The following is a 25,713-nucleotide window of genomic DNA, read 5'->3' as shown; positions in this document are numbered from 1 at the left end:
GGCAAAATATCTACGTAAGAATTTTTCAAACGTAAATTATTTGAACGCGAGATACATATCCCTTGAATATATTAAATCTCATCATTTCATATTGGGCGATATCGTTTCCTTTTGTAAAATCGATTAATGCGAACGCTTAGCTTGGCACATGCGATATTGCCGATATGCGTGCGAAAATTAATCGCGACGTCCATATTTTTTGCTCACTCGGCGCAGCTGCTGCAGGTAGTGTACATATACATATGTATATATACATATATATTTTAGTGTGCGTGTGCCTGTACTTTGTCTTATAGTTTGATACTGTTGTATATACCGCGAACTGTACCTCGGAGTTTATTGTAAAACACTTTAACTGTCAATTATACATGGAGTTTTATGATATACACAAAACTTCAGCCAAGCGACGTAAAATATATATATATACATAGTAGATATACACATATATATATACATATATATATATATATATATATATATATATATATATATATATATACACGTGTAACGTAAGAGTACGCGTATAGTCAGTACATATAAATGTGAAATGTATGGCCTGTGCATAATTCTAAATTAGGTACGTTCGAAATAATATCCGTAGGTCTATACGTATGTAATCGGCTGTGGGAGAGACGTAAGAGTTAGAATATCAAGAGAATTACGTCTAATGTTAAGAATATTGGGACAGGTAAAATACTATCTCGTTCGTTGATTAATCATGAATTATACAAGATCGTACATCGATATAATGATAGAATCTATTCTAATTTGAATTTATTTCGTCTTTTTTATAAGTCATAAAAGATTATGCAAAACTATACATTTATTTTTTCTTAAATATCTTAATATCCGATTGCTTTCTTTAGAATAAAATTATTGGTTTTTAGATTAAATAAAAAAAGAATGTTTGTTACGAAAAATTTAAGAAATACTTACTATTATTCCTTGTAATTATGACACCTTGTCTCTTTAATATCTTTTTAAAGAGATCGCTGTATTTTGCGGGACTTTATTCTTACATCGTGAAAAAATATGCTCCGAAATAGTATTTTACTCATTCACAATTATACGTATATGTAACCATTTACCGTAACTCAAATATAGGGTTGAACGCTATTAAACGAATTATTAAATCAAATGATGATTACGATGTTTCAAATAACGTTTCTTTGCTTTATTAATGTGATCCTTCGCAATTTAAAACATCCCTTATCCAATTAGCAAGCCACGAAGTAAATATTTCAGGGTTTTTTACCATTTTTGTTTAACCTCAAATGCATTCTATTGAATCTGATGTATTTATTTACAGTATAAAATAATTATGTTAAATACATAATTATATTGAATACATAAATAATGCAAGAATATATCGATTGTATTAAATGCGCATTTTCTTCAAACGCATTATTATATAAAATATACAATTTCCAGTTATATTTTTATAAAAAAAGATTTATTTATATAAGCATTATATTTTTATAAACCGATTTTTACTAATTGGTTGATAACGTCGTATCATTCAAGTAGATACAACAATATATCAGGGATTTCTTAAATTCTAATTAAAATATTATGTATATAATAATATATAAAAATATTAAACAACCCGACGTACGATATTTATAAATATAGAATATACTGGGCAGTATCATTTTATTTAAAAAAATTTCACTTTTTACCTGTAATAGTCTAAAATGAAACTTTCTAAAAATTATTATTCTTAGCTTTAAAAAAATATATCTCTTGTACAAAATTTAAAATGCAGAATATATATTTGTTGCTATATTTTTAAATTCCCTGCAAATGATCTTGAAACATATTTTTCCTCTTTCATATAAGAGTTTGAAAAAACCTCCCACCCAGAAAATAGTACTGAAAATTTCTACGCTATTTATTCGTATTTACAATATCTCTTGATGTTTGTTAGTTTTCTCATCTCGGCGTCGCAGAACGAGAAATGATTTAGAGAATGATTCCGCATGCTTCAAATAAATATAATGAGATATGATTCACGATTATACACTAACATAAAATATCATAATTATTATATTGTTATATTGTATTCTAATTTAGTATTGCTTCCTTTACGAGTAACCTAGAATAAAAAGGTACAAAAAAGGATGTACATTATCGCAGGACATGAGCAGGTCGAATGTTTTGCCTCTTTACAGGTATTGCGCACGCAATGTCCTGTCGAGGGTACGAGAAAAAGCGCGACTGCTCTACCGGGAGTTTCATTGTACAGTTGCGCTTCTTCGCGGACTTAATATTTTTGGTTTAATCGTTAAGAAAGTCGTATCCACTGGGAAGTATACTCGAAATGTAACGATCGCGTGTAGAAATGCTCGATACGCCGCGAGCATTTTAATTTTTCACGAAATGACGATGCAATGACAATACTTTAGAAACGGAAATAAGTACACATAAGGCTACGGTGTATGTGTACGTAATATATATATGAGTTCTTCTTGTCTGAGCGAGTCTCTCGAAACGCCCTTTCGCGTCTCGAGACTTCACAAGTAACATAATACTTGGAGAAAAATTGTAGCCCTCCCTAACGTAACATTTTACATTCTCTTTTGAAATATAAATTTTCTCGCAGCGCCTATATTATTGAAAATATCGCATCTCTGACGTAATTCGCTTCCGAAAAATGCTCGCAAATTCTTTCGCAATTCTCCGCCCTCGAAACTGGAAATTATCGATCGTATGATTCGGCAACGGTCTGCCGCCGCGCGGACTATTTTCGTCAATCATTAATTCTTCTTCGAGAATTCCTGAAAGAAGGCCTCGATAGGTAACGTCGGCTCGTCTGTGGTTATCTTGAAGTGGGGCGAAACGAGCCTGCTCTCCGGCGAGACCGCCTTGAACAAGCCCGGCTTGTCGTAGAGAGCGGACGCGGAGCTCGTCAGATCTGCCACGCTCTGCGACGCCTTGGCAAATAGTTCCTCTTCATCGGAATGCACATCGAACTTGGTCGTGGTCTCTGCAGCCTCCGACTCTGCCTCTGGCGCGTCGACTTTGCTCTCGACGGATGGGGAGACTTCCGCCTTCTCAACTCGACTCTGATTGAACTGCCCGTCGCTGGAGACTCGTTGGCGATCGTCATCATTGATCGTCGTCGTGTCAATCAACGCTGCTTTTGCCTCCTCGTCCTGGGAGACGGTTTCGACCTGGTGATCCTCGTTTTTGTCCTCGTGCACGTCGAGTTTCACTGGATGGCTGTCGAGCGACGTGGTCTCCTCCTTCTCGCTGACAATCTCGTTGCCTACGAGGCGGGTGGTCGATGACGAGGCGGCGGTCGTCATAACCGAATAAAAACTAGTTTCCTCGGCGGCCATCTCCGTGGGTTCATCTTGTTGCTTGCTTTCCGGATACACCGTGGCCGCGGGATGTTCCTTATGCGAATGCAATCTACTCTTTATGACTGGCCGTTTGCGTATCGACGACGAGTATACGTTTTCGGGTCGTGTCGAACTCTGTCGGACGTTTGTCTCACCGTTAACTTGCGATCGAGTGGGATTGTTCGTGGTGGTTGCGATTCTGCTTCGATACACATTGCTGCTAATCGGCCGTCTTTTTGGCACAAACTTGTTGCTCTTCTCAGTCGTCGAGGACGCCGTTTCCTCCGAGAATCGTTCATACTCCCTCGCTACCGCCGGGCTTGGCGTAGTAGTAGTTCGATAGTTTACCCTAGAGACGTACTTGTATCTACCGGTGGTCTCTCTGGTAGTATCGCTCGGCTGTTGAAGCTGTTGATTTTTCGCACTCGACGTTCTCTGCTTGATATGAGACCCCCGTGTGAAAGTTTCGCTGGTAGACGTCGGCGCGGCCTCCGTCGTGGAGACTTGGGACAATCGGCTCTTGTAGTCCAAACGGCTCTTGTAATCCTTGATGCTGAAGCGTGGTCTTGTAGCATTGCCGTATCTCAAGGGGCGCATCTTGTGAGATCTCAGTGTGGAGGAGACAATCTGAGGAGCCTGTGTCGTCGGTTGCGGAGTGGTAGTCGTCGTCGTAGTCGTCGTCGTAGTCGTCGATGCAATCGTGGTCGCACGATCGTAGTAATTACCGTCGGTCTTCACGTAGAGATCCTCCAACGGTATATTAGTAACAACGTTCGCGTTTTTCTGACGCGTGTCGACATTGTAGTCCTCGACTTTTTCACGGCTGATCTCCGTGAAATATTGCGGCGGCACGGTGACGTCCTCGCGATAATTCTCGGGGTAATTCTCGCGATGATCCTCGCGATGATTCTCGCGATGATCCTCACGGTGCTCCTCGCGATGCTCCTCGCGTGGTCCAGTACTCTGCTGCGAGGAGTAATCATAATACTGATTAACCGGCTGACTCGTTACGTACGAGATGCTCGGTTGATTCGTCTGGAATTGGTTATTCTCGTTGTAACTTGGCGCAGGTTCCGTCGTTTGTCCGTAAGAATTCGGCGACAATTGCGCGCTTTCCGTGACAACCTGCGCATCGAAGGCGTCGTCGTGATTCACTCTGGGTCGGTAAGTAGGTCGTTTCCTGACGTTGCCCCTCTTCTCCGCGACTGTGTCCTCGTTGTAAGTCGCTTGGGTGGGTTTTATTCGTCTTCTTCGCGAGGGATCGTACTGATTGTATTGCACTTCCTCTCTGTTGTACTTGAGAAATTCCTCATCCGTGTAGGACGTCGTGACGGATTCCTCCGTGGTCGTCGAAGGTTTCCTTCGTCGAAGCGGGATATTCGGACGACGAGTTCTGGGCGGTTTCTGCGTCGTTATCGCCGGCAAAGTCTGCGCTTCCGGCGCCAGCGTTGTCTGAATGGGCACTTCGTCTACGTGATGGGTTAAGGAAACGGGAGTCTCCGGCGACTGGCTCGGTGGATCCGTCGGCGAAGATTCGGTGGTTGGTTTCTTGCGGCGCTGCGGATCGCGGAAGGGCTTCTGCAGACGGTACGGCCGCGTTTCGATTTGAGGCTCGCGATAATCAACCTGTTGCTCTTGATACTCGTTTTGCTTATGCTGCTGGTACTGATAATTCTGATTCACTTGGTTCTCCGGGACTTGCGGTATCTATAATATATATAAGTATTTTTAAAATTCTGTTTTTTTATGTTGAATTTATAATAATTTAAAAATAGAGGGCAATTCTTAATAAAATTATTTACTTATCTAATAAATAAAATTATATTAAAAGAGAATATTTTACAATTAATATTCATAATCCAACTATTCATCGTTAAAAATTTTTACTATAATACTTGAATATCTAACGTGAAACGTTAAATTAAGAAATGAAATCTTACCTGAGGCTGTAATTTTAATTGTTCGACATTGTAAATATCGGGCTCCGATACAAGGATATTGACATCCGTAGTGACCTGCGGTTCGAATTGTGCCAATTGAATCGTGTATGGCATCGTTTCGGGCGAGATCTTCACAATATCCTGCGACTGATTTTTCGCAGACTCCACGGCTAGTCTGGCTGCCTGTTCCTCCTCCTTCTCTTGTTGTAAAAGCTGATCCAGCTCTTCCTGCCGTTTCTTCAATTCCTCCTGCTGCTGCCGTTCGATCTCCAGTTTCTGCTGGTGCTCCTGTTCCACCAGTCTTTCCCGATCGCGCTGCAGCAACTGTTGTTGCAACAGATACTGTTGCTCGTTAAAGTGCTTTAGAGAGATACTCTCAGGTGTCTCGTAATCCGGTATCGGCGTCGGTGAGTAAACCTCAACAGGAGGGGAAGGATTGAAGGAGCTTTGCGGTCTATGATAGACGAGCTTTGGCACCTGCGTGATCTGATTCTGGTTCACGATCTCTTGGCTGAACTTGCTCGGCGGATTCTCCCTCGGAAGAACTTCATTTAAGTCAGACGTGTATTTGCTTTTCGCCCACGTAGGCGGTGTCAAATCCTGTTGCTCCGATACATAATAAGTGCTCGTCGTTCGAGAATTAGGTGATTCGGTCTGTCCATCGAGTTTCTCCGGCTTGATTCGCGTATTCTGATCCGGACGTTTGTAATCGTTTTCACGAACGACATCAAGGACTGTCTGGCTATACTTTGTAGGATTTCGCGTAACGGCAGTAGTGGACGGCGGCGTCGACGAAGACGTGTAAACAGCAGGAGGCAGTAAAGTCTCGTAAGGCAGCGAAGGTCGGAAGTTGTTGTATGCATTATATGTGCCGGGAGACGTCACATAGCTGACTTCGTGGCTCTCGTGCACCAGGAAAGCGGGATCTCTTTCATAGGAGGACTTGAAGTGACCATTCGGAGAGTGGTTCACTTGGCTGTAGAAGTTCCCGCTGCTCGCCGCGTTCAAGATCTGCGCGCTGTGCGATTGCGCCTGGTATCTGTCATAACTGTCACGTTCGTTGCCAATCTTTTGCTTGCCAAAGTCACCTGGAATTTCCGCGCCGGGCGGCTGGAAATACGGCTTCGCGTTATTGATCTTCAGAGACTCGAACGGTTTCACCTGATGACGGGAGGATTGTAACGCCTGAGGCATAGCGTAGGGCGGTACGTAAGGACGATTGCTCGGGTGATTCGCAGCGTGCGTCGATGGATGATCAGTAGACGCGTAACTCTTGATGAAATAGGTCGCGGCGCGCACGGGATCCGGTAGTTGCTGATGAGTATTCTGCGCCGTGATGTACTGCGGTTGTCGTATATAGTTGCCGGTGTCGCGTAAGATTGGCTTGCGGTGCTGGCTCACCTCGAAACGATACGCGTCCTTGGGCGGTGGTATCAGGAACGTGTATTCCCGGGTCTCCGAAGCCTTGGGCTTGCTCGGAATCTTGGTCTCACCGCGCGCCTTCGTCGCCGCATGTCCAAACACCGAGAAACTGCCGAGTATACTCGGTGGACTGTATTCATGAACCGGTGGCTTGTCCTTTCGCAGCGGCTTCAGTTTCTCCGAGGTCGCCATATGCTCTTGAAATTTACTCAGGACTGGATGCACCTGGACGTTCTTCTCCAAGTGGCTGGATGGCGACACATTGGTGCCGATTGTTTCCTCATAGGAATTGGTCAGTGGTCGCCATCCGTTTGCAATCATTGACGATCGTGTTGGTGGCTACGGATCAGAAACTCGAGCTTTATATTTCGACACGAAATTTATCAGGTGTATAAATTTCTTACTAAATTACGATCACGAAATTATAAATAATAAAAATAATTAAATTGATAAAATTCGTATACATCCTTGAAATTTTCCTGAGAACTTTAGAATAATATACAACAGCGAATCCTCTCAAAAATATTCTTTCCTATAATTAACTCTCTTTTACGCTTCTCCATTTACTTTATAACAAGCAGTGTTTTGAACTATAATTTATTAGAGAAGTACATTGAAGTCGAGAAACTTGTTGTATTTAGTTTTGCCATAAAGCTCTTATGTATCTTCCCTATACGGTGTATAAAACACAACTTTCGTTCGCGTTTAAAGCGAGGACAGCTACAGTAATGCGGTACTCGAACTTCTTGAAGGGGTTAATGGAATGGTTCCTGTTCCAGTTTCATCGCAATGCGCACGTTCGAGAAAATCGTAAGTGAGATCATTATTTCCCGCCATTGGCGAGCTGCGGTCGGTATAATCAGAAAATAAGTGTACGAGGCTTTGAGAGAACATGCTATTTCCAAATAACCTTCTTAAGCACGTTTATTCCGGATAACCACTTATTTTATTCGCGCACGTGTCTCTCGAGTATCCTAATGAAATCAAAATCTAAAGTGTCGGAATGTAATTTTTCGATGGCGAATGTGGAGACTTGCGCGTGAATATTGTGTTACACGTGAAATAAAATCAATAGCTTTTAGATGGCGAATTATCGTTCATCTAACTTTTCCAGTTATTTTGTTTCCGAGGCGGTAAAGGAATTGTCACACATTTCCGGCTGTCGAGTCGCGTAAAATGTCATTAAAATCAAAGGACTGAGAGATTTTACTAGCTCAGGATTACTTATACGATAATAAAAAGGTGTCAATAAAATATCAAATGCACGAGAAAAACTCTCTCTCGGAAAACTGTATGGAAAGTTATAATTTATATACGATCCGTTCTGTAAATCTAGAGAGATAGTTTTTTAATAAAAAGAATTTCTCAAAGAGAAGATTCACTATCACTCAACTTTCTGATATTTAATATTAACTACACCGATAATTGAATATAAAATTAAAAAAGAATACAAAGCATAAAAGTAATGTGATGCTAACAATTAACGATAATAATGTACAATAGAGATTAGGTGAAATTTTTTTATATCGATCATACTTACAGCTTTAATGTCAGCGCGATCTATTGATACGGTGATCGCTCCTATGTCGACGAACAGCCATGTCGTCAAAACACCTACATCATTCAGAGTAATATAAATTAAAATTTTTTAACACGACAGAAACTCTCGCGAATTTAACGCAAAAAATATACTTACAACTCAGTAATAGTGTCGACGACATCGTGGCGGACCATGAGATCATTTATACCTGAATTCTCTGTAACACAAAAAAGACACAATTGCTTATTATTAACAGTCTAATTTAAAATGTTATTAATGTGCATCGCATTTGTAAAAAAGCGACGTGATGGAATTTAAACAGATGATCGAAAGAATGATCTTAAATTTAAAGCGAAAAAAATTTCTATTTATATAAAATATATTACACTTTCTCTGCGGATTAAATGATGCGAAAAAATAGTACTTATCAATATCCCCGAGATATAAGTAGGACACCCGGCGTCCCATACTTCATCCCGCATCAAGGTGAATTAACTGTTAAAACATGAGCACGAGAAAAGTATAACGCATCACGTAGAGAAAGGAAGGATAGAAAGCGTCGTGCATCTATCATAATCTCCCGGATCGTTTCCGTGCTGTTTTCTCATTTTTAAATCGCGGTAATAACGAAATCCACGAAAGGGGAGAGAATTTCTCTTTTTATATGAGCATTTGCCATAATACACGAACATCTTTTGTACAATGTGCACTTTTGTGCAAAGTAACGTGAAATGCGAGTTAATAGGCCCGATATTGTAATTTCGAGTCACTTGGCTGAAGCTCTAGTTTTTCTAGAGTGTTATTTGCCGTAGTAACAGTTCGGGCTTATCACGCGGATATAAAAAAGAAGAAGAGCGGTATTCATGTATGTAAAATTTCGCTCGCCGAGATATCGAAGGATATTACAAAGTCGTTAGTAAATCTTAATATTCATGAGGGTAACACGGTGAATCGCTAACTATCCCATTATTGCCGCAAATGCTCGACGTAACGGCCGAAGCTACCGGATTATGAAATTGCAACATAAATTTAGATACAGTTACGACTACTACTTATGATGCATTTCGCAAGCGTCTACGTGTAACAAGGTAATAGACGAATGAGCAAAGTGAATGAACTAAAAATTGTATAATAATAGCATAATATTGCAATTCAATCAAACATTCTCGCAATTAATATTTAAAAGAAAGGAACATTATCGCATGCGTGCGTTATATAAAATAGTAAATCCTGAGCGTAAAGAATTTGTAATGTAAGAATGACGCACTTTCTCTTCACTCGGGGGGTGTACAAATTGTCGACTTTGCATAGGCACTTTTTTTCCTTACCGTCATATGTAGAAGAAAGTTTCAGGCGGGAAAAAGTAAAAGTATGCGTGATATTTAGTGAGGCATTTCGCGTAAACGCTCTCACTCTCCCAAACTGCACGATCGAAATTTCATTTAATCGATAGCTGCGCGTTAATAACATGAGACCCTAGAAATTGGTTCGCGCAGCATCGCCACGCCAATTCAATTGGCAAAATCCAATCGCCGCTCATCGATTCCGATGTAATTATAAACTCGTGTTGAGCGATACAAGCCATATGAAAATTGCGCGCGTATGATATTTCTTTTTCATCTCACGTAATCATTATGTATGTTCAATTTTGCGCGTATGTAGCTAATTATGCGTAGTTGTATCTTGTAATTGTGTACGCGTAACTGCAAATGTCTATTAAATATTCATGTATAAATAATATACTAAATATTGTTTTTCACAAATGTAATGTTTTTCTCAACATCGATAATTATCGTTTACGAACGATTTACGTTTACGAACGTTTACGATGAATGATTCGTGGATGTACATGTTTTGCTCTAAAAATTTTAAATTTACATTTAATTCCATTTTCGTAATGAATAATCCGTTCCAATCTTTTTCGACCTTTGGGGATAACATTTTTCAAATATCACTATTTCAGACTTTTCACAATCTGTATTTAAAAACGACCCAATTATGTTTTTCTATTTTTCCTTCCTGTTCGTCCGGAAGACGAATGTGCCACAGGTATGAAATAAAAACACTTCGATGCGCTTGCTGCACAAATAATATTGTTTGCTGCTGCCATCTTTGCGGTCAGAAATGGCTGCAGTACAAGAAATCGATAGAGCCCGGTTGCATTTAAATTTTAAGCCGGCTTTCAGATGAATTAATTATAAATGTCGTTGTTCAATATTCCCAAAGGAGTTGGTACATTCCCATGGTTAGGTATATGATGAATAGAATCCAATCCGTTATAAATCTGGCATGTCAGAGTTTGAATAGTCTCTCAATTTTCGTTTTGTCAATCGTTTTTTAAATTCAATTCATTATAACTGAATATGAAGAGCGCAAGGAAATATTCTGGATTAAATTGCATTATCAAGTAGAAAATCATGTTCTCGGAAAAGATTTTCCAATCTTAACGAAGCTAAGATTATTCGTTCAATCTAAATAAAATGTGATGGAACGTATAAAGGACAGCAATATGTTGTTATGATTCAATAACCGTGAAATAATACAGACATTAACGTAAAAAGCGATCGCAATTGCACGTTTTCCCTGTTAAATATTATTTATATAACAAAGAATTGCTCAAAAATTTCCATTATTCTGAATAATCCGATTAAGAGTTGATTGAAATACGAGCAAACTCGGCTATTGATTCTAATCTTTACGACCATATATATATTTGTCTCGATTACCGTGTAATATAATAATGATTTAATAAATTCAAATCAATCGGCAAGATTTAAACCATTTAGCTATCTATTTAAGTTGATGCTAATTGTGTGTGTATTTTCTAAAAATATATCTTTCTGGCTAATTAAAGTTCTTTTATTAAATATTTTAAAATCAATATAATTTAATCATCTTATTTAGGATGCACATTTTATAAATAAATAAAATTGAATTAAATAAAAAAAATCGATAACGAGACGATGATGATCTTTACATTTGTTTCCATTTCTTCACCTTCAAAGTAGACATTTGTATCTCAACAGTTAGTTTCTCATTTATATGGTAATTTTTCTTACCTAGATTCATCGACCTTGACGTAGCGTTAAAATCGATTTCCAAACGCCAGGAATGCACTTTCTATGATCTTTCGCAATTCAAAGCGCGTTTGAGTTACTGTTTCCGAAAGGACTCTTACAACTGTTGACGTCAATGCGAATGCGAATCTTCGGCGACTTCTATCGCCATCAATTTCTTCTCGCGATTTACTCACAATCTCGCATCTACAGCACATGTTACAATATAGACGCCTCGCCTCTCTATGCGTCAATGAATACTCTCAGAATGCACTAACTGGAAATGCCATACTGTAACTTAAACGGTGCAAGTGCATTATATCGATTGACAGACGCGTAAGAGCATCCTTTTAGCATTAATGAATTGAAATTTGCTTTATGCGCGTCGCTTTAACAAAAGGGAGAGACGCCTATGATATTTATTCGTCAATAGACTACCGTAGTATCGTTCCACAAAGTAAAGGTAAATCTCGTTTAATATTATCTTTCAGATAGAGAGACTTACAAAGTGTGCTAGCTTGAAACACACTCGTAGTTTGAAAGTACATTTAATGGCAGTAAGTCGTTGAAGAACGCTTAAGACACACATATTGTAAGACTTTGTATTTCATTTCTCTTCAAAATTACAGAAATACGAGGGAGAAAAATCTTAAAGAATTTCAACTTTACTTCTAATTCAACCATTTTCCACAAGCTATTAAATTACATGTATTCCATGGTATTTAATTTAGTTTTATGCGACGTAAACAATTGTGTATGATCTAAATTAAAAATTTCGATTTAAGTGTTTCGGGACGAAAATATTTCTCGCGTGTAAAAAAATGTTTGTACTCATCCGTTGACCAGAATCTTTTATGATTATTGTACTTTATAAAGAATTTTTTGCATCATCACGTAGATCTCGCAAATCTAATACCTTAAAAAATCTACATGAGATTTAAAAGATCCAACTCAAACAAGTTAGATAATGATAAAGGCCGGAATCTTGCGGGTTTTTTGCTGCAACAGGAGGAGGCAGATAAGCGGTCGGTCGGAAAAGGTTGTAGCATTTCAGAGACCGTTCTTTTCCGTGTTTTTTTAAACGAGTCCGATCTCACGAAGGGGTTACGCTCTAGTTCTCCTGGCCTTTCGCTTTCCACTTGGTGTGTAGAAGCGGAGAGCCACGCATTAATCGTCAATTATCTCGTCGTAAAATTGGGCGCGCGTTACTGTTTAACTCGTGCGGAGAGAATGGCCGGGGAATAAAACCCTCTTCTGGGAGAGCACGGATATGACGTCACGTGCAGTTAGTCGCACAATAAGAGTTACGTATATCGCGTAATCTGCACGATCCGATCGTATTGTTGCGATCGCTTCCCGCCCGTTATCCCAGTTTATCCTATTTCGAACAGTTACACGCCTGCAATTATCGATGATGACAATACGCTTTTTTTTACATTTTTGTTTCTCTCATAAAAAATATAAAGAAGTTCCCTCTGTGCTCCAATTTGGATTGTATTCAAAGGCGTAATGAAGATATTACGATCGTGAGACCGTAATGAGAACGGAAAACCAACGCGAGTTCTAATTGTAACAGACTTTGCAGTTGAGAAAATGAGTATGTTGTGTAACGGTAATCCGCGAGGGTCAAGTTAGTTATATACATTCTAATCTCCTTTTAATCCTGAGCATTTCTATTATGATGATTTATTTATAATACACGCATATTCTCCGTTATTTATGAAATAAACAGCTTGGATATGAGATTCTAAAAATTCAGTTATTTATGCTAATGTGAGATATTAATTATGTACGAGTATATTTTATTGTTTTCATCAATATTTATTTCCACGCTAATCTTTTAAAAAAAATATACGATCAATTATCATAAATTAAATGGCTTTCTAGTGTGCTGATGATTTTATCCCGTCTATAGAAGAGCTCGCGACGTTGGCAGAGATGAAGGCTCTTGCAAAATCCCTTCACGCTTCCGGACTTCTCGCCGGAAAAGATAAACCAGCCGGTGGTTAAGTATGATGACACGGGAGAAGATAAATTGGACGCGGGTAATGGCGTAGCGGCGCGTTTTAAGACGACGAAATCCGCCTAAAGCGATTGTGCGACCACCGGTCACTCTTCAAACAACCGTCACGTTTCTTCTCTTCTTCCTCTCGCACGACGTGCAAGCCTCGAGCGTAAGACTCGGCGACGACGCGGGTGTCGCAACGTCGTGCGTCTGAAAACAGCATTTCCCAAGACTTCTCGATGGCCTAATCACTACCGAGAGATCCCCATTATAACAATGACGAGCAGCGTTCGATGTCTTATTCGAGATAAGATTACGGTCTACTCGTCGCGCCTGGCGGAGTCCCAACATACGTATCCTGCGTACTCTTGGTGCAAATTAGAAGATTAACCAAGGTATAGTGTAATTAAAAGTAGGTCATAGGACGATCCTTGTTGTTAAAAGTTGCGATCGAAATTCAAGTCCAAAATTTCGAGAAGAGCATTGAAGTCTCCGAGAATTTTAATTGGGACCACTCTTTAGAATGTAATTTTAATCTGCTCGACCCGCCGACGTCTTCCAATTCTTGGCATACATATAAGGATTGCGCGATTCATTAACGATGACATAAGAACGCGTGAGGAGAGAAGGCATGGGAATCTCGAGGGAGATTGCCCGAGATGCGACTCGCAAGAACTCGGAGCACGCTCGCAATATCGAGTTATGAGTTAACGAGGGAATAACAGGCTACGACGAGGCCTCATGAATGACCGGAGCATCTCTCAGACGATTTGTACGACGAGCTCGCATTTCCCTCTCGAATGGGATACTTTCACTGTAATGAGACAGGTCTCGTTGCGGCGAAACGATATATAAACGAGTCTTAATGTTAACGTTACCGGGAAACTCGCTTGTTACAGAAAAGTGAAAGGGGAACTCATGCGTGCACATATATATGCACGTACGTCTGTATAATAAATAACGAAAATGTCAAGCACCGCGAGTAATTCAATAACCGCGACTCGCTCTGCGCACATTGACAGTTCACCTGTTAGGTAACTAGATGAGATATACTTCTATTGCACGCTCAAGGAGAGTCGTATCTCTGTCGGTTCTGTGGAATAAGATAAAACAGCTTTTACACACTTAACAGGGTCGATTTAACGTGAGATCTAATTTTATCTCTTACGATATACGTGTATAACATTTTTCTCAAGAAGATAATTTTGATAATTTGATTAATTCTCTAACGTACACGTTCGATTTCTGATTTAATTTGCTGTTTAAGTCGGAACATGCTTGTATCAGTTTACGACTGCTGTTTAACTTGTTAAAGCGATTGGAGAACATGTTGCAATTCAGAACTTCCTGATCAAACAGACTGGCTCTCTGCAATATATGCTAGATCGATAACGGCATTACGGTAATTTATGTAGATGAGATTATTATATACATCATACATCCCTTTCTACATGACATCGATTACCAAATATCTTAATTAGTCTAACTGTTACAGGATCATATCAATAGATATCGAGGAAGATCGTTAATTTTCATAATTAACTCGTATCCGATTGCATTTATTTCTACAAAGATAATAAATGAGGAATTGAAATTGTGTTGCATTAAATGCGAAAAAGATGGTTAATCTGTTAATTAAGAATGATTTGGGTTTATTAATGAAATTCGACGCTGCTGTTTATAATAGCAATAACAGGATGAAGAAAGATGAAGATGCGCGGCGGATGTCGCGCGAGAAATCTCGATCTTACGAAGTCAGATCTCGTGTCTTATTCGCGATCTGATAGTGAGTAACGAATACAGGATACCTGCAATTATTTGCATCGTGTTAATTAACTTTCAGACTCTCGCCCACTTCCTGAGTCTTGCCTGCTGTTATCGAGTATCATTCGACAAATGCAATGTATTTATGTTATTGCGAACTCCCAGGATTCAGCACTTTAGATTTTAGCATTATTTACTGTTTTTTGTACTGTGTTTTTTGTACAGTGCATCTCACTTAGTTTTTAAATAATACACGTCGAAAAATAGATGTGCAAAAAAATTCTAGGAAAATCGATCACCTAATACACTCCAGAATTAAAATTAAAACTCGATCAATATATCGTGACAAATAAAAATATAATCCTAATCTCTAATTTTTTAATTGAAATTTTAATCGGTCGATTATCATGTAAAGCGTTATGTAAACATTGTATTAAGAAATACAATAAAATTTATTGAATTTAATATGACGTCATGTGACGTCATCACATTTATGTATGAATTATTCAAAGTGCACAATACGAATGTACCAACTGGAAAGTCAAACAGTCGATGCAATTACATTTGGGCTAGTAATGAATTATTTTCATTATAAAAGCCGCATGTGTCTATTTGTGTTTTATTATTCAACAAACGTGGATATAATCACACTTGGAAATGCACGATAATATGGATTTATGACGTTTCAATATTTGTTCCAAATATTGAATTATTATTAAAAACCAATATTTTAAACCGTAAAGATATCCTTCCGGGGTAGAAATGTATAAACTGCTCTGCGAGTCACACAAATATTTGTAATATAGTTTTGACTAAAATCTCCAGCCGTTATAATCAATTGATAATTTGATCTCAATTAATTTTTAATCTCTCTTATTTATAAACAACAATTTATAATTTTAAATTATCTGTTACGAAAGAGAGAAAGCAACGAATATATTCTATTCTTTCATTTTAACATTCAGTATAACAAGTATAGCAAGTTTCTCGCTTGCTTTAAAAATATTCGAGAAAAAATTGATATTTTTATTATTAGCTTCTCGTTCGCGAAACGCATTCGTGGTCGAATAATTGACTCCGACATTAACGACATCGGCTTTAGCTGGTTCTCTGACGCTAATAGAGATATATAAAGTGTTACAACGAAGTCGATAAGTGTTGTATGACGCGAGTAAAAGTAATGACGAGATATGCCGGCGAAATACCTGAGGATACTTTCGATGTCATGACGCATCGAGAGTGGCCGTGTAATGACGAAATCGTCAAGAGCGAGGAGAGTCGACGAATAAAATGGGAGGAACGACGCCTGCCTTAGCTTTCTTGCGAAGCGAGTGAAAGATTTCGTTGGGTTGGAGAGAGACGTTCAGCTATCTTGGTAGAAATTTAATGATCGAATGCGATTAATTGCATCGAACGGGTTCTCATAGCGTGTCGCGGGACGAAGTGAAACGAAGCGAGATTCGTGCTCGGCAAAGGAAAAGGACAAATTAACCAACTTCTCTCTCGCTTGTTTGTACTTTCCTTAATTAACGCGAGAGATATCGCAAATCCCTCGTTTCCATAATCGATAACTGAACCGTTCGACACGTTTATCTATGTAGCGCCGTCTAGATTACGCGTATCTAATGATTCGAGTTGAACAGAATGAGGATTGAAATGAGAAACGTAAGTCTCGAGCTTTATAAAATCTATTTGGACATCAAAAAAACAGAAACGTTATAATAAAAAGTGTTGAGGCGAAATTTGAAAATATTTTTCAATCGTTCCACGTGATTGAAACTGTCACATGCACACACAATGTAACGATTAATCTCGAAATTAATCTGTTCGTACAGTTATAAATGAACAAGTTTTGCACAGTTTTTGCTTCTGTGTTAATTTTAATCCTTTGTTTCTCATAAAGAGCGGTAAATGTAATTTCATAAAATCTTATAGAGCAGACTGATACACCCTGGTATAATCTGCAATGTCGAGATATCTCAAGGCAGGAATTAACACGCGCTACAAAGTGATCTCGTTTGCGAGACCTCGCAAAGGGAGAGAATAAGTCTCGCTTCAACGCATGCATGGATAAAGCGAGTGGAAGTTCGCCGCGTTTCGGAAACTCCGACCGCAACAGTTTACGAATTACCCCGAGATCAAATATGCGTAAAAGTCGTTGAAATGATGGCGGATAATTGCACATTCGCGGTCTCCGTCTCTTCCTCTCGATAACCGGGCGACGGAACTCGAAAATTACAAGTCGGGAGAATTAGATCGTCCCCGACGACAGACGGATATGCGCGCTTTCCTGCCGAGGAGGTTCCGGATCTAGGTCGTCGCAATTCTTGACGCGCCTAGATACGCGGCTGCGATTTAATATGCATACCTGGACGCCGCCGATTCCTGGGTCACGTAGTCTCTAGAATGAAGAAAAGTGTCCCCCGGTGAAGGGAAAGTTATGACGATTTCGAGGGAGCCGCCTTGCCTGCCGGCAAGTGCGTTCTTCTCCTTCTTCCTCGGCATCGCGAGCGACCTCGATGCACGAGCAAGTGCAGCGCTCGCATGCATACAACAACGATCGTACGTACGACCGGTTCAACGCACACGGTCGATGAATAATGCACGAGAGGGTTAAGTAAGATCACGGCTCGTCACTCTCCGGGACTCTCGATAATTGCACGATGCGCGGGGTTAATTGAATCGATTATTCCGAAAGCGACACGCGAATGCCAAACTGGTTTTTCCGCCGCCGCAGACGACGAAATTGCACGTCATTGAACGTGACGGCGGGTCTCATATGAAGAAATCGTGAGATTGTTTACGTAAAATATATCGGGAGAAAAAAAAGGATATATATATCCGTGCAGCAAAATTATAATCGAGCGCGAAAGTGATCATTTGACGAAGGTGAGTGGAACCGGTCGAGATAGAAAGATCAAAAAATCGATCACAATTAAACAGTTTTACTAGATCCATTTTTTGCGCGTCACAATCTTATTACGCAATACATTCGCGTTAGAAGGGACCGAAATAATACGTAGCCTTTTGAAAAGTATAGGAAAGAGTTGTGTGCGTGATACTTTCTCATATTATAATACCTGTTAGAAAAAAGTGGGAACCACTGCCGTCTTCTCACGTCGCCAAACTCGGGAACAATAGAGATTGCGTTTCCTTCTCACCAAATTACACGTAACGCATTTACATTTATCGCGGGCGCGTTTTTTGTATAATTTTGCGAGAGCTCACGTAATACTTTATTACGTTGCTCCAAGTTTCCAAGGAATACAAATACACTCGCTCTAATTGATTAGTCGTTGAACTCGTTTATTTTCATAAACTTTATATTAATTTTAATATTTTATATACATATTTTTTTAATTGTATATATAATTAATTGCGAATAGTATATAATAATATATATATTTTTTGAATTATATTGACTAATGATTCTTTTAAAAAGAATAGATAGAAAATTTAAAAATTTCACATTCCATTGATTATTAATCGATGTCTTGCTTCGAGAAGCTAAGATAGATTTTTTCTCTTAAATGTACTTTTTTCTAATCATTGGAGGAAAATGACATTATATATTTAGAGTCTCGGAAGTATCGACTTTGCGGAAGTTTCCGAGGCACATTTGCCTGTCTTCACATCCCGTCGATTATATCGAAACGATATAAGTGCGCAAAAGAAAAAAGAAAACTTTCTCCGTTCTAAGAGTACCCGTTTCTCACAGGGAGACCCACCTGCGGTCTCGCTGTTGCACGAACCGAGTACGCCAAGACTTGCACGCAAAGGCGAATTTTCGCGAGAGACGGAGAAAAATCCACCGGGCACGAACGAAGCTTCTTTCACACGTGCTTGCGCGTACGTAAGATTGTTAACGAACACGTAGTAAATTTATTCCCACCACATGGGGGTCTTACATTGAAAACTTCGGAGGATCTTGCGCCCGTTCCGGAAGCTACGTTTCCACTTTATCCGTATTACAGTTAGATCGGCCAGCAAAATCAGCGTCATCTTGCTTTAACAGCTGTTGATGCAGCTTGTCATTAGGTGAAACTGTTAAGGGGATGGTTACGTAAAGAAAAAAACGAAATATAAAATACCCTAGTTGGTATCCTTTCCAGTACATCTTCTAAAATAAAAATAAAACTTGAAAGAGAAAGGTTGAAATGTATTATATATGTATCCAAGAGTTGGGAAATCAAAATAATTGTAATTCAAAATAATCGTTTCCTCGCGTATTAAAAATAATTCCGGAGAAATGTCAATGAGGAGGGATAACATTTCTACACTTGGCATTAATATGTATATCGCTTGCGTATGCTTAGAAAGTAATTCGGAGGGAATATTCTGAGATTTGACAAACTTATGGAAACTTCGATAACACCCGAGATAACGGCTTGATCTTTCGAAAGTTTGATTATGCAAATTATCCATGTCGCATTATTAATTCGAATAATAGCGTCCACCATGACACTGTTACGTGACTGTTTTGGCGACATAAGTATGATTAATATACAATGTGCGATCGGAATGATGGACGCATTCGGAAAGGATATTATATTTTCTATTTGCCTCGAAAAAAGAGAGAGAGAGAGAGTCGCGATAATGATTTCAAACGCGGCAGATTTGACTTATGAAAGCGACGATCGCGCGGCTGCCACGCGTCCTGAATACAAGAAATGAAATTGTTGCTTTTCACTCTCCTTCTCTTCTCTCTTTCTCTCTCTCTCTCTTTTTCTCCTCGAGTTTCTCTCTCTGTCATTCATTCGTCAAGATGGGATAATATTCTGCGGCCCCGCGTAATAGAAAGTAGTGCTCGCGGAAATCAATTCGCACACGCAGAAGCGATAAGCGGGTCAGTTAGCCAGCGATACCGATGCGGTGTTAAATTTGGTCGAGGTAAATCGGAGTCGCATGAATTTTGAATTCGATGGAGTAATATCGATCCCGGTGCGCTACTCGCGGCGATCGTTATTAGTGCTTCAACGGAGACAGCTCATTCGGAACGGCTGGTTCGAATGGAACGACCGCGGTGTCCCATTTCTTCATTCTCTCGCTTCTCGTTTGTTCAGCCGCCTGTGTATTGTGTGTTTGCGATACATCGCAACAATTAAATATTGCGCGAATGCTCGCAGCTACGCCGCAATCGAACGCTCAGTAACAAGACGATACCAGGCAACAAATATATTTCTTTCGTCTTTTTGCCGAGGTAGATTACACGTTGGTTCTTTTTAATGGAAAATAGGATTACAAAAAATCATGAGGATTCCATATTTTTCCTCTATAAAAAGTATTCTGTGCGAGATACTTTTTATTACTCGTGATATTCGCGTAATAAAATCGTAGAATGCAAGGAATTTCGCTCGTTCATTCTCTATCTCTTTTCAAGCTGACCGAGTTAATTGTCATTGAGATTTTCGCTCGTTAGCGGAAGTAGCAACGCATCGTGATAAATGACGGATACAATTTATCTTTAACTGTATGTGGTCGTTAGACTGGAAATCGGAAGATTTCGAGCAATATCATTATGTGCACCTCTCAAAATGTTCTACAAATCACTTGGACAAGCGCGTTCGATTTATTAACGATCCAAAATGCACTCTAATGACACCGTTTACCACGTCATCCACGTATAAAGTGGCACGATGAACATGTTCACGTTCGAGCACGAGGGATTAACGACCCCTTTTCGTCATTGAGCAAGAAAGTGACGGGAATAAAATGAACGAGGCATATTCCTAGTCTATCAGGAACTGATCGGCGCGATCGTATATACCGGTTTTTGTAATTACACAATTCCATTCACGCGGGAGTCCTAATACACTCCCATTATTACCGATATCGAAGTCGTAATAATCGTCTTTGTTCGCGTCTCGGAAATTTCTTCACGCGCAATCGGATCATTCCCGAATGGGAGAATAAAGCTCGCTGATGCGAAATTCCTACGGGCTAATCCGCGAATTATGCTACGATTAGAGCCATGAAATGGCTCATAATAGACCGATTTCCCTCGGGGCGAAAACAGATTTTAATTAAAAATTTTCTTGAATCGCACGTATAGCCCGGTATGATTAGCCGAAAGCGGATTATAAACTTGGGGAAGTCTCATTTAATTGATTATCAAAATAATTAGAGCTTTATTTAATTATTATATATTACATAAGACTATCTCTCTTATGTAAATAAATATTACTTTATACTTCCTTGCATTAATCTCTAAACAGATAACATGATAATAAAAAATTACACTTTTCGTGTAAAATGTTACCGACTTTTTAAAATAATTAAAATAAATTATTTGAAACAGTTATTAGAGTACGTGTTTTTTCTACCTAAAAGTAGAGGTAAAAAGTAATATATTTAAATTAATATTTAAATTAATATCTATAATAATTAATATATATCTCTCTCCAGATGCTTCCTGCATGCGCATATTATAATTAATATATATATGTTTACTCATTCTCAGTGGAAATTAATTAGGTTAAAGGCAAAATTTAACAAATGCTATGCGAAATTCAGAAATTTCACGTGTCATTTTATGCGAGAGAGGAACAACGATGTGCTGCGTTGGGCCGATCTGTTTTTCCCAACGCTTCGTGTTCAAACTGTTCCCTTTTTCTTTCTCCTCTCTTCCCTTCGGCATTTTTTACTCGGGTTGGCAGTTCATACGTTGGCTGTACGTGACGTCGCCGGGATATACGTTATCCGGCGTGGCGAGCGAATGTGATAGCGTAGTGAAAAGCTTGCATACCTTTTACCGGTCGGGGCGAGCGCAAAAAAAATTTATTATTCGTTAGCCAGTCCCCGATATCCCCCGGACGAATCCGAATGCGAATATGCGACGCGCTTACGCGTCGACGAAGAGCGAACGAAAATTCAAACGTGCATATGACCCACTTGTCGTGGTCGATCGATGAAATTCGATTCTACTATTGCGTATCGTGCTCTCGACATCGCACTTCGACAAAGTACGTACGATTGTGCAAGCCAACGCATAATGACACTAATGACAAAATATGTAGAATTGCAATCCTATACAAATCGATGGTTTGTAATTGCAGTCGGCTTGAAATCCTTTGCTCTTAAAACGCGTTTCATTTTTCGAACATAATTGGAAAAAGATTTTGCTAGGAGATTATACATATATATGTATAAGATAAAATACATATATATGTATTGCAGGCGGAATATATTCGCGAATTATGTTAAATCGGAGCAAAATCTGATCAAATATATTAGAATCTTATATCTTTGTGCATAAATGGCATGACCGCGTTACGCAGAGAGAAAGAAACAGAGAGAACACGCGATATTGTGCCCGTAATTCCAAATAAAATCATAAATGATGCAACGACATTCTCAATCTGTGAGGGATACAAGTTTAAATACATCTACGATTCTAGGATTATCGTGAGGAGGGCGTTCGGCTAATCTCATCAAATCGTCAAATATTTACAAGATGTGAACAGGTCCGTAGTAATGCCGTGCCACGTATGCCAGATGTAATACTTGGACGCGTAACCTAGATGACCATAGGAGGCGGAAAACGAACCTCCCGGCTTGTACTCGGACGTCGTCCATTATTTGCGATATAAAGTGCAACATTATCGAACGGCCGCTGGCGGGCCATGAATTCATTCGCTGAGCTTTTCTCATATATTTCAGTGTATTTTTCTTCCGGCGTTGCCGAGCCGCCTGTCCCCCTTCTTGCGCAATCCCCGAATAAATGGTCGCGATATACCGGCTTCTGTAAATAGCGCGCGATGCGGATGCGCCTATACATCCAGAATTATGATCGATACATCCTTGATACATAAATGCCCGACCATAAATGTTTCATGCTCGATCGTAAAAAAAAATGATAGGAAGAAAAAGACGTGACATGCATAGAAAGCGCGTTGATACGTCTGTATAAGTTATAAATGACGATGGGAAAAGAAAATAAAAAAATATTCTTGTGCGAAAGCGTCGGTCAACAATTCAAATTTCGACGTAATTTTAGAATTACATTTTCTCCGATTAGAACGCAAAATTTTATGATAATACCTAACGTTACGTTTTTATTAAGTTCTTTTGAGAATCCAGTTGAAATTTTCAAGAGGCAGTTCTCATTTTTTGAGTTCGAAGGTTTATATGCAGTATCTTTTATTCCAACTATAAATTTTTGAATAGAACTTTTGCGCATTCGCTCTCTCTTTTTCTCTTTCTTTCTCCTTCTCTTCCTGTCTTGGATCTGTATTCTGGTGTAATCCAACATGAATGACAACTTTGCACAAGGTAAAGAGAAATTTGCTCGCTTATTTGTTTTTATTAGATATGCCAAGTTTCTTTCTGGAGAACTAACGCACTCTGAAGATGAATAATATTATTATTGTGATATCAGCGTATATTATATATGAGAGAGAGCGTAGATATTAAATGCTAATTAGTATAAAATTATTACGTAATTATACAAAAAGACTTATTTAAATATCTCAGAATTTTCGAGCACATGAAATGTTGGCAAAATTATCGGTATATTAACACGAATATCTCGTTTTTCCCCATGAATATACATATGATATTAATACATGCAATGAAATATTTGGTTTATATTATTTAAATGAAATATTTTATTTATTTTATATATAAAATATATAAAATAATGTATACAATATTTTATGTATATTTTTTTGTATAAAATATTTGTGAAAAATATTTCACGTAGCATACATATAATCAATACTAAAATTTACCGATTCGTGATATTCTAATTCTGAGAGTAACGATTGATTTAAGGATGCACTCGTGGAATCGTCACGAATCAATAAACTGGGTTATGGTTACACACCTCTTGTTGCGGATATCGCATAGTGTAATTTGCATGCCGATACTCAAGAGATAATTTTCCAGATACGATAAATCGTGCGATTCACGAACCGAACAATCGGTACCTGACGAAATATTCACGATATCTATAATTTTCTGTGATATCTAAGATATATCGAGTATTACTTGCCTCAAACGTTCGCGTGATACAATATTAGAAATAAGAAGAAATATATGTATCAATGAGATAACATGTTATTTTATTCGCGGTTTTTAAAATATATTCTTTTTACATGCGTATTTTATTTATGTGTGTTGTGTATGTGTGAAAGAGAGAAAAAAGGGAGAAAGACAGGGAAAATTAGCCGGGGCTGTTAAATTTTCATATTAAATGCGATTTAAAATGGAAACATTACACAACTTGCGAAAGACATTATTTTGTTGTCCCGTTAAATGTAATTTAATATCTCGTACAATAGACAGATGAATTATTAAATTAAATTAAAGATACGTTAATTATAGATAACAGGCGTTGTCAAAATGTATATTACTCATCATGGTTTAACGTGAATATATTTCGAGTATATCCCAATAACCACATTACTCTAGACCAATATTTGCGTTATGATTATGTTAATGCACGAGTGCACAACCAATTCGAATCTCAATGAACTCTCGCGCGCCATTTATTCAGCACAGGTGTTAACACTCAATGATAATCAACAATGGATGCGTTGAAGGACGCTAATTCGAAATTATCAATCGACTGTCAGATAAAAATGTAGATCGGTTATTCCATCCGCGCGTCTCGACGAATAATTTATCCCGTCATTTACCTCTCATCCGTCACTTTGCGCGATTATGGGAATATAGGAAATTTCTCGCGCGAGAAATTACAGACTTCATTACATATTTCCCATATTTGTCCATTAATTTACAATTTAAACGCACCATGAGTTACTATCGGTATTCATGAACATTGCGTACTCACCTACGCGTGTCTCCAGCGGCTATGCTCCTGCGGCGAATATCCACGGGGATCACCACGATCAATGAATCGGTTCAGGTGAGTCCGCCAATCGATAAACCGCCTGCGGCTTGCTGCGCAAGCTGTGTTTCAAAGTGTTTTCGGATCGCGCGCGGATCTGAATCGATCGTGAGAGGATCGCAGAGCCCCGGCTACGTTTTACTGCCTCACATTTACTACACCGCGGGACTAGCACATACTGGCTGACCGTCGGTCTGCGAGGTAAGCCTTCTCTCTCTCAAGGTTTCCACCAAACTCGCGTTTCCCCCCACGAATGCGCGACAATTCAGAGGAAGAAAGTAGGCTTCGCCTGACCCTTCTTATTCCGTGAATCGACTTCGCTATTACTCGCAACACGAAAAAGTGCCGGACCGATCGCGACCGGTGCTTTCCACCTTGTGGAAAGTTATGAGCGATGTTAAACTCGCGCCGGGAAACGCGATCTCGCGCGATCCACGGACGCGGAACCACTTAAATTTTAATGCGCGACACGCGTCTCCTCTTCGTTCTGTGTCAGCTGTATCTATTTATGAATTTTTCCGATAACGAATCGTACGCCGAAAATTTCTCATTAGACAAAAAAATTCAGACTAACGTATTAAGGCTAATGAATCCTGTGGTATATTATTTTTTGCAACAGCCTGCGAAATACCGTACGTTGCGATCTCGATTTTTCACATTCAGTTTCCAGCGGCGAACTGTCAGTTTAATTGACTATTGAGAGAAAGCACATGAGATTTTCGAAAAGATTGCTGCATCACTGCTTCTTAATCGAGAATTTTTCAATCTCTCTTTCCTAGATTTAGCTATAAT

At 39.0% G+C, this 25,713-nt stretch overlaps 1 protein-coding gene across 1 annotated transcript; it reads right to left on the bottom strand.

Annotated features, from left to right (window-relative positions):
• Positions 1–1,426: 1,426 nt before the first annotated feature.
• LOC145976988 (uncharacterized) lies at positions 1,427–25,267 on the bottom strand. The gene is made up of 5 exons (XM_083108597.1): positions 24,865–25,267; positions 8,403–8,463; positions 8,247–8,320; positions 5,285–7,045; positions 1,427–5,051 (listed from the first exon to the last, which is right to left on the bottom strand). Exons 2-5 carry the CDS (start codon positions 8,446–8,448, stop codon positions 2,757–2,759), a joined length of 4,176 nt encoding a protein of 1,391 aa, XP_082964723.1. The 5' UTR covers positions 8,449–8,463; positions 24,865–25,267; the 3' UTR covers positions 1,427–2,756.
• Positions 25,268–25,713: the final 446 nt, after the last annotated feature.

The sequence above is a fragment of the Camponotus vicinus genome, unplaced genomic scaffold, assembly GCF_025532165.1.
Source record: "Camponotus vicinus isolate PSW18456_S1 unplaced genomic scaffold, iyCamVici1.0 SCAF_9, whole genome shotgun sequence".
Classification (NCBI taxonomy): domain Eukaryota; kingdom Metazoa; phylum Arthropoda; class Insecta; order Hymenoptera; family Formicidae; genus Camponotus; species Camponotus vicinus.
Note: the sequence above shows the minus strand (reverse complement) of the source record. Positions and strands in the feature narration are given on the sequence as shown.

Excerpts from the sequence above, each read along its gene's own strand:
- LOC145976988 (XM_083108597.1), bottom strand. The coding sequence starts at position 8,448 with ATGATCTCATGGTCCGCCACGATGTCGTCGACACTATTACTGAGTT. Across the intron at positions 8,321-8,402 it reads GTCGACACTATTACTGAGTT|GTGTTTTGACGACATGGCTG; the intron begins GTAAGTATATTT and ends TGAATGATGTAG. Across the intron at positions 7,046-8,246 it reads ATCGCGCTGACATTAAAGCT|CCACCAACACGATCGTCAAT; the intron begins GTAAGTATGATC and ends TCTGATCCGTAG.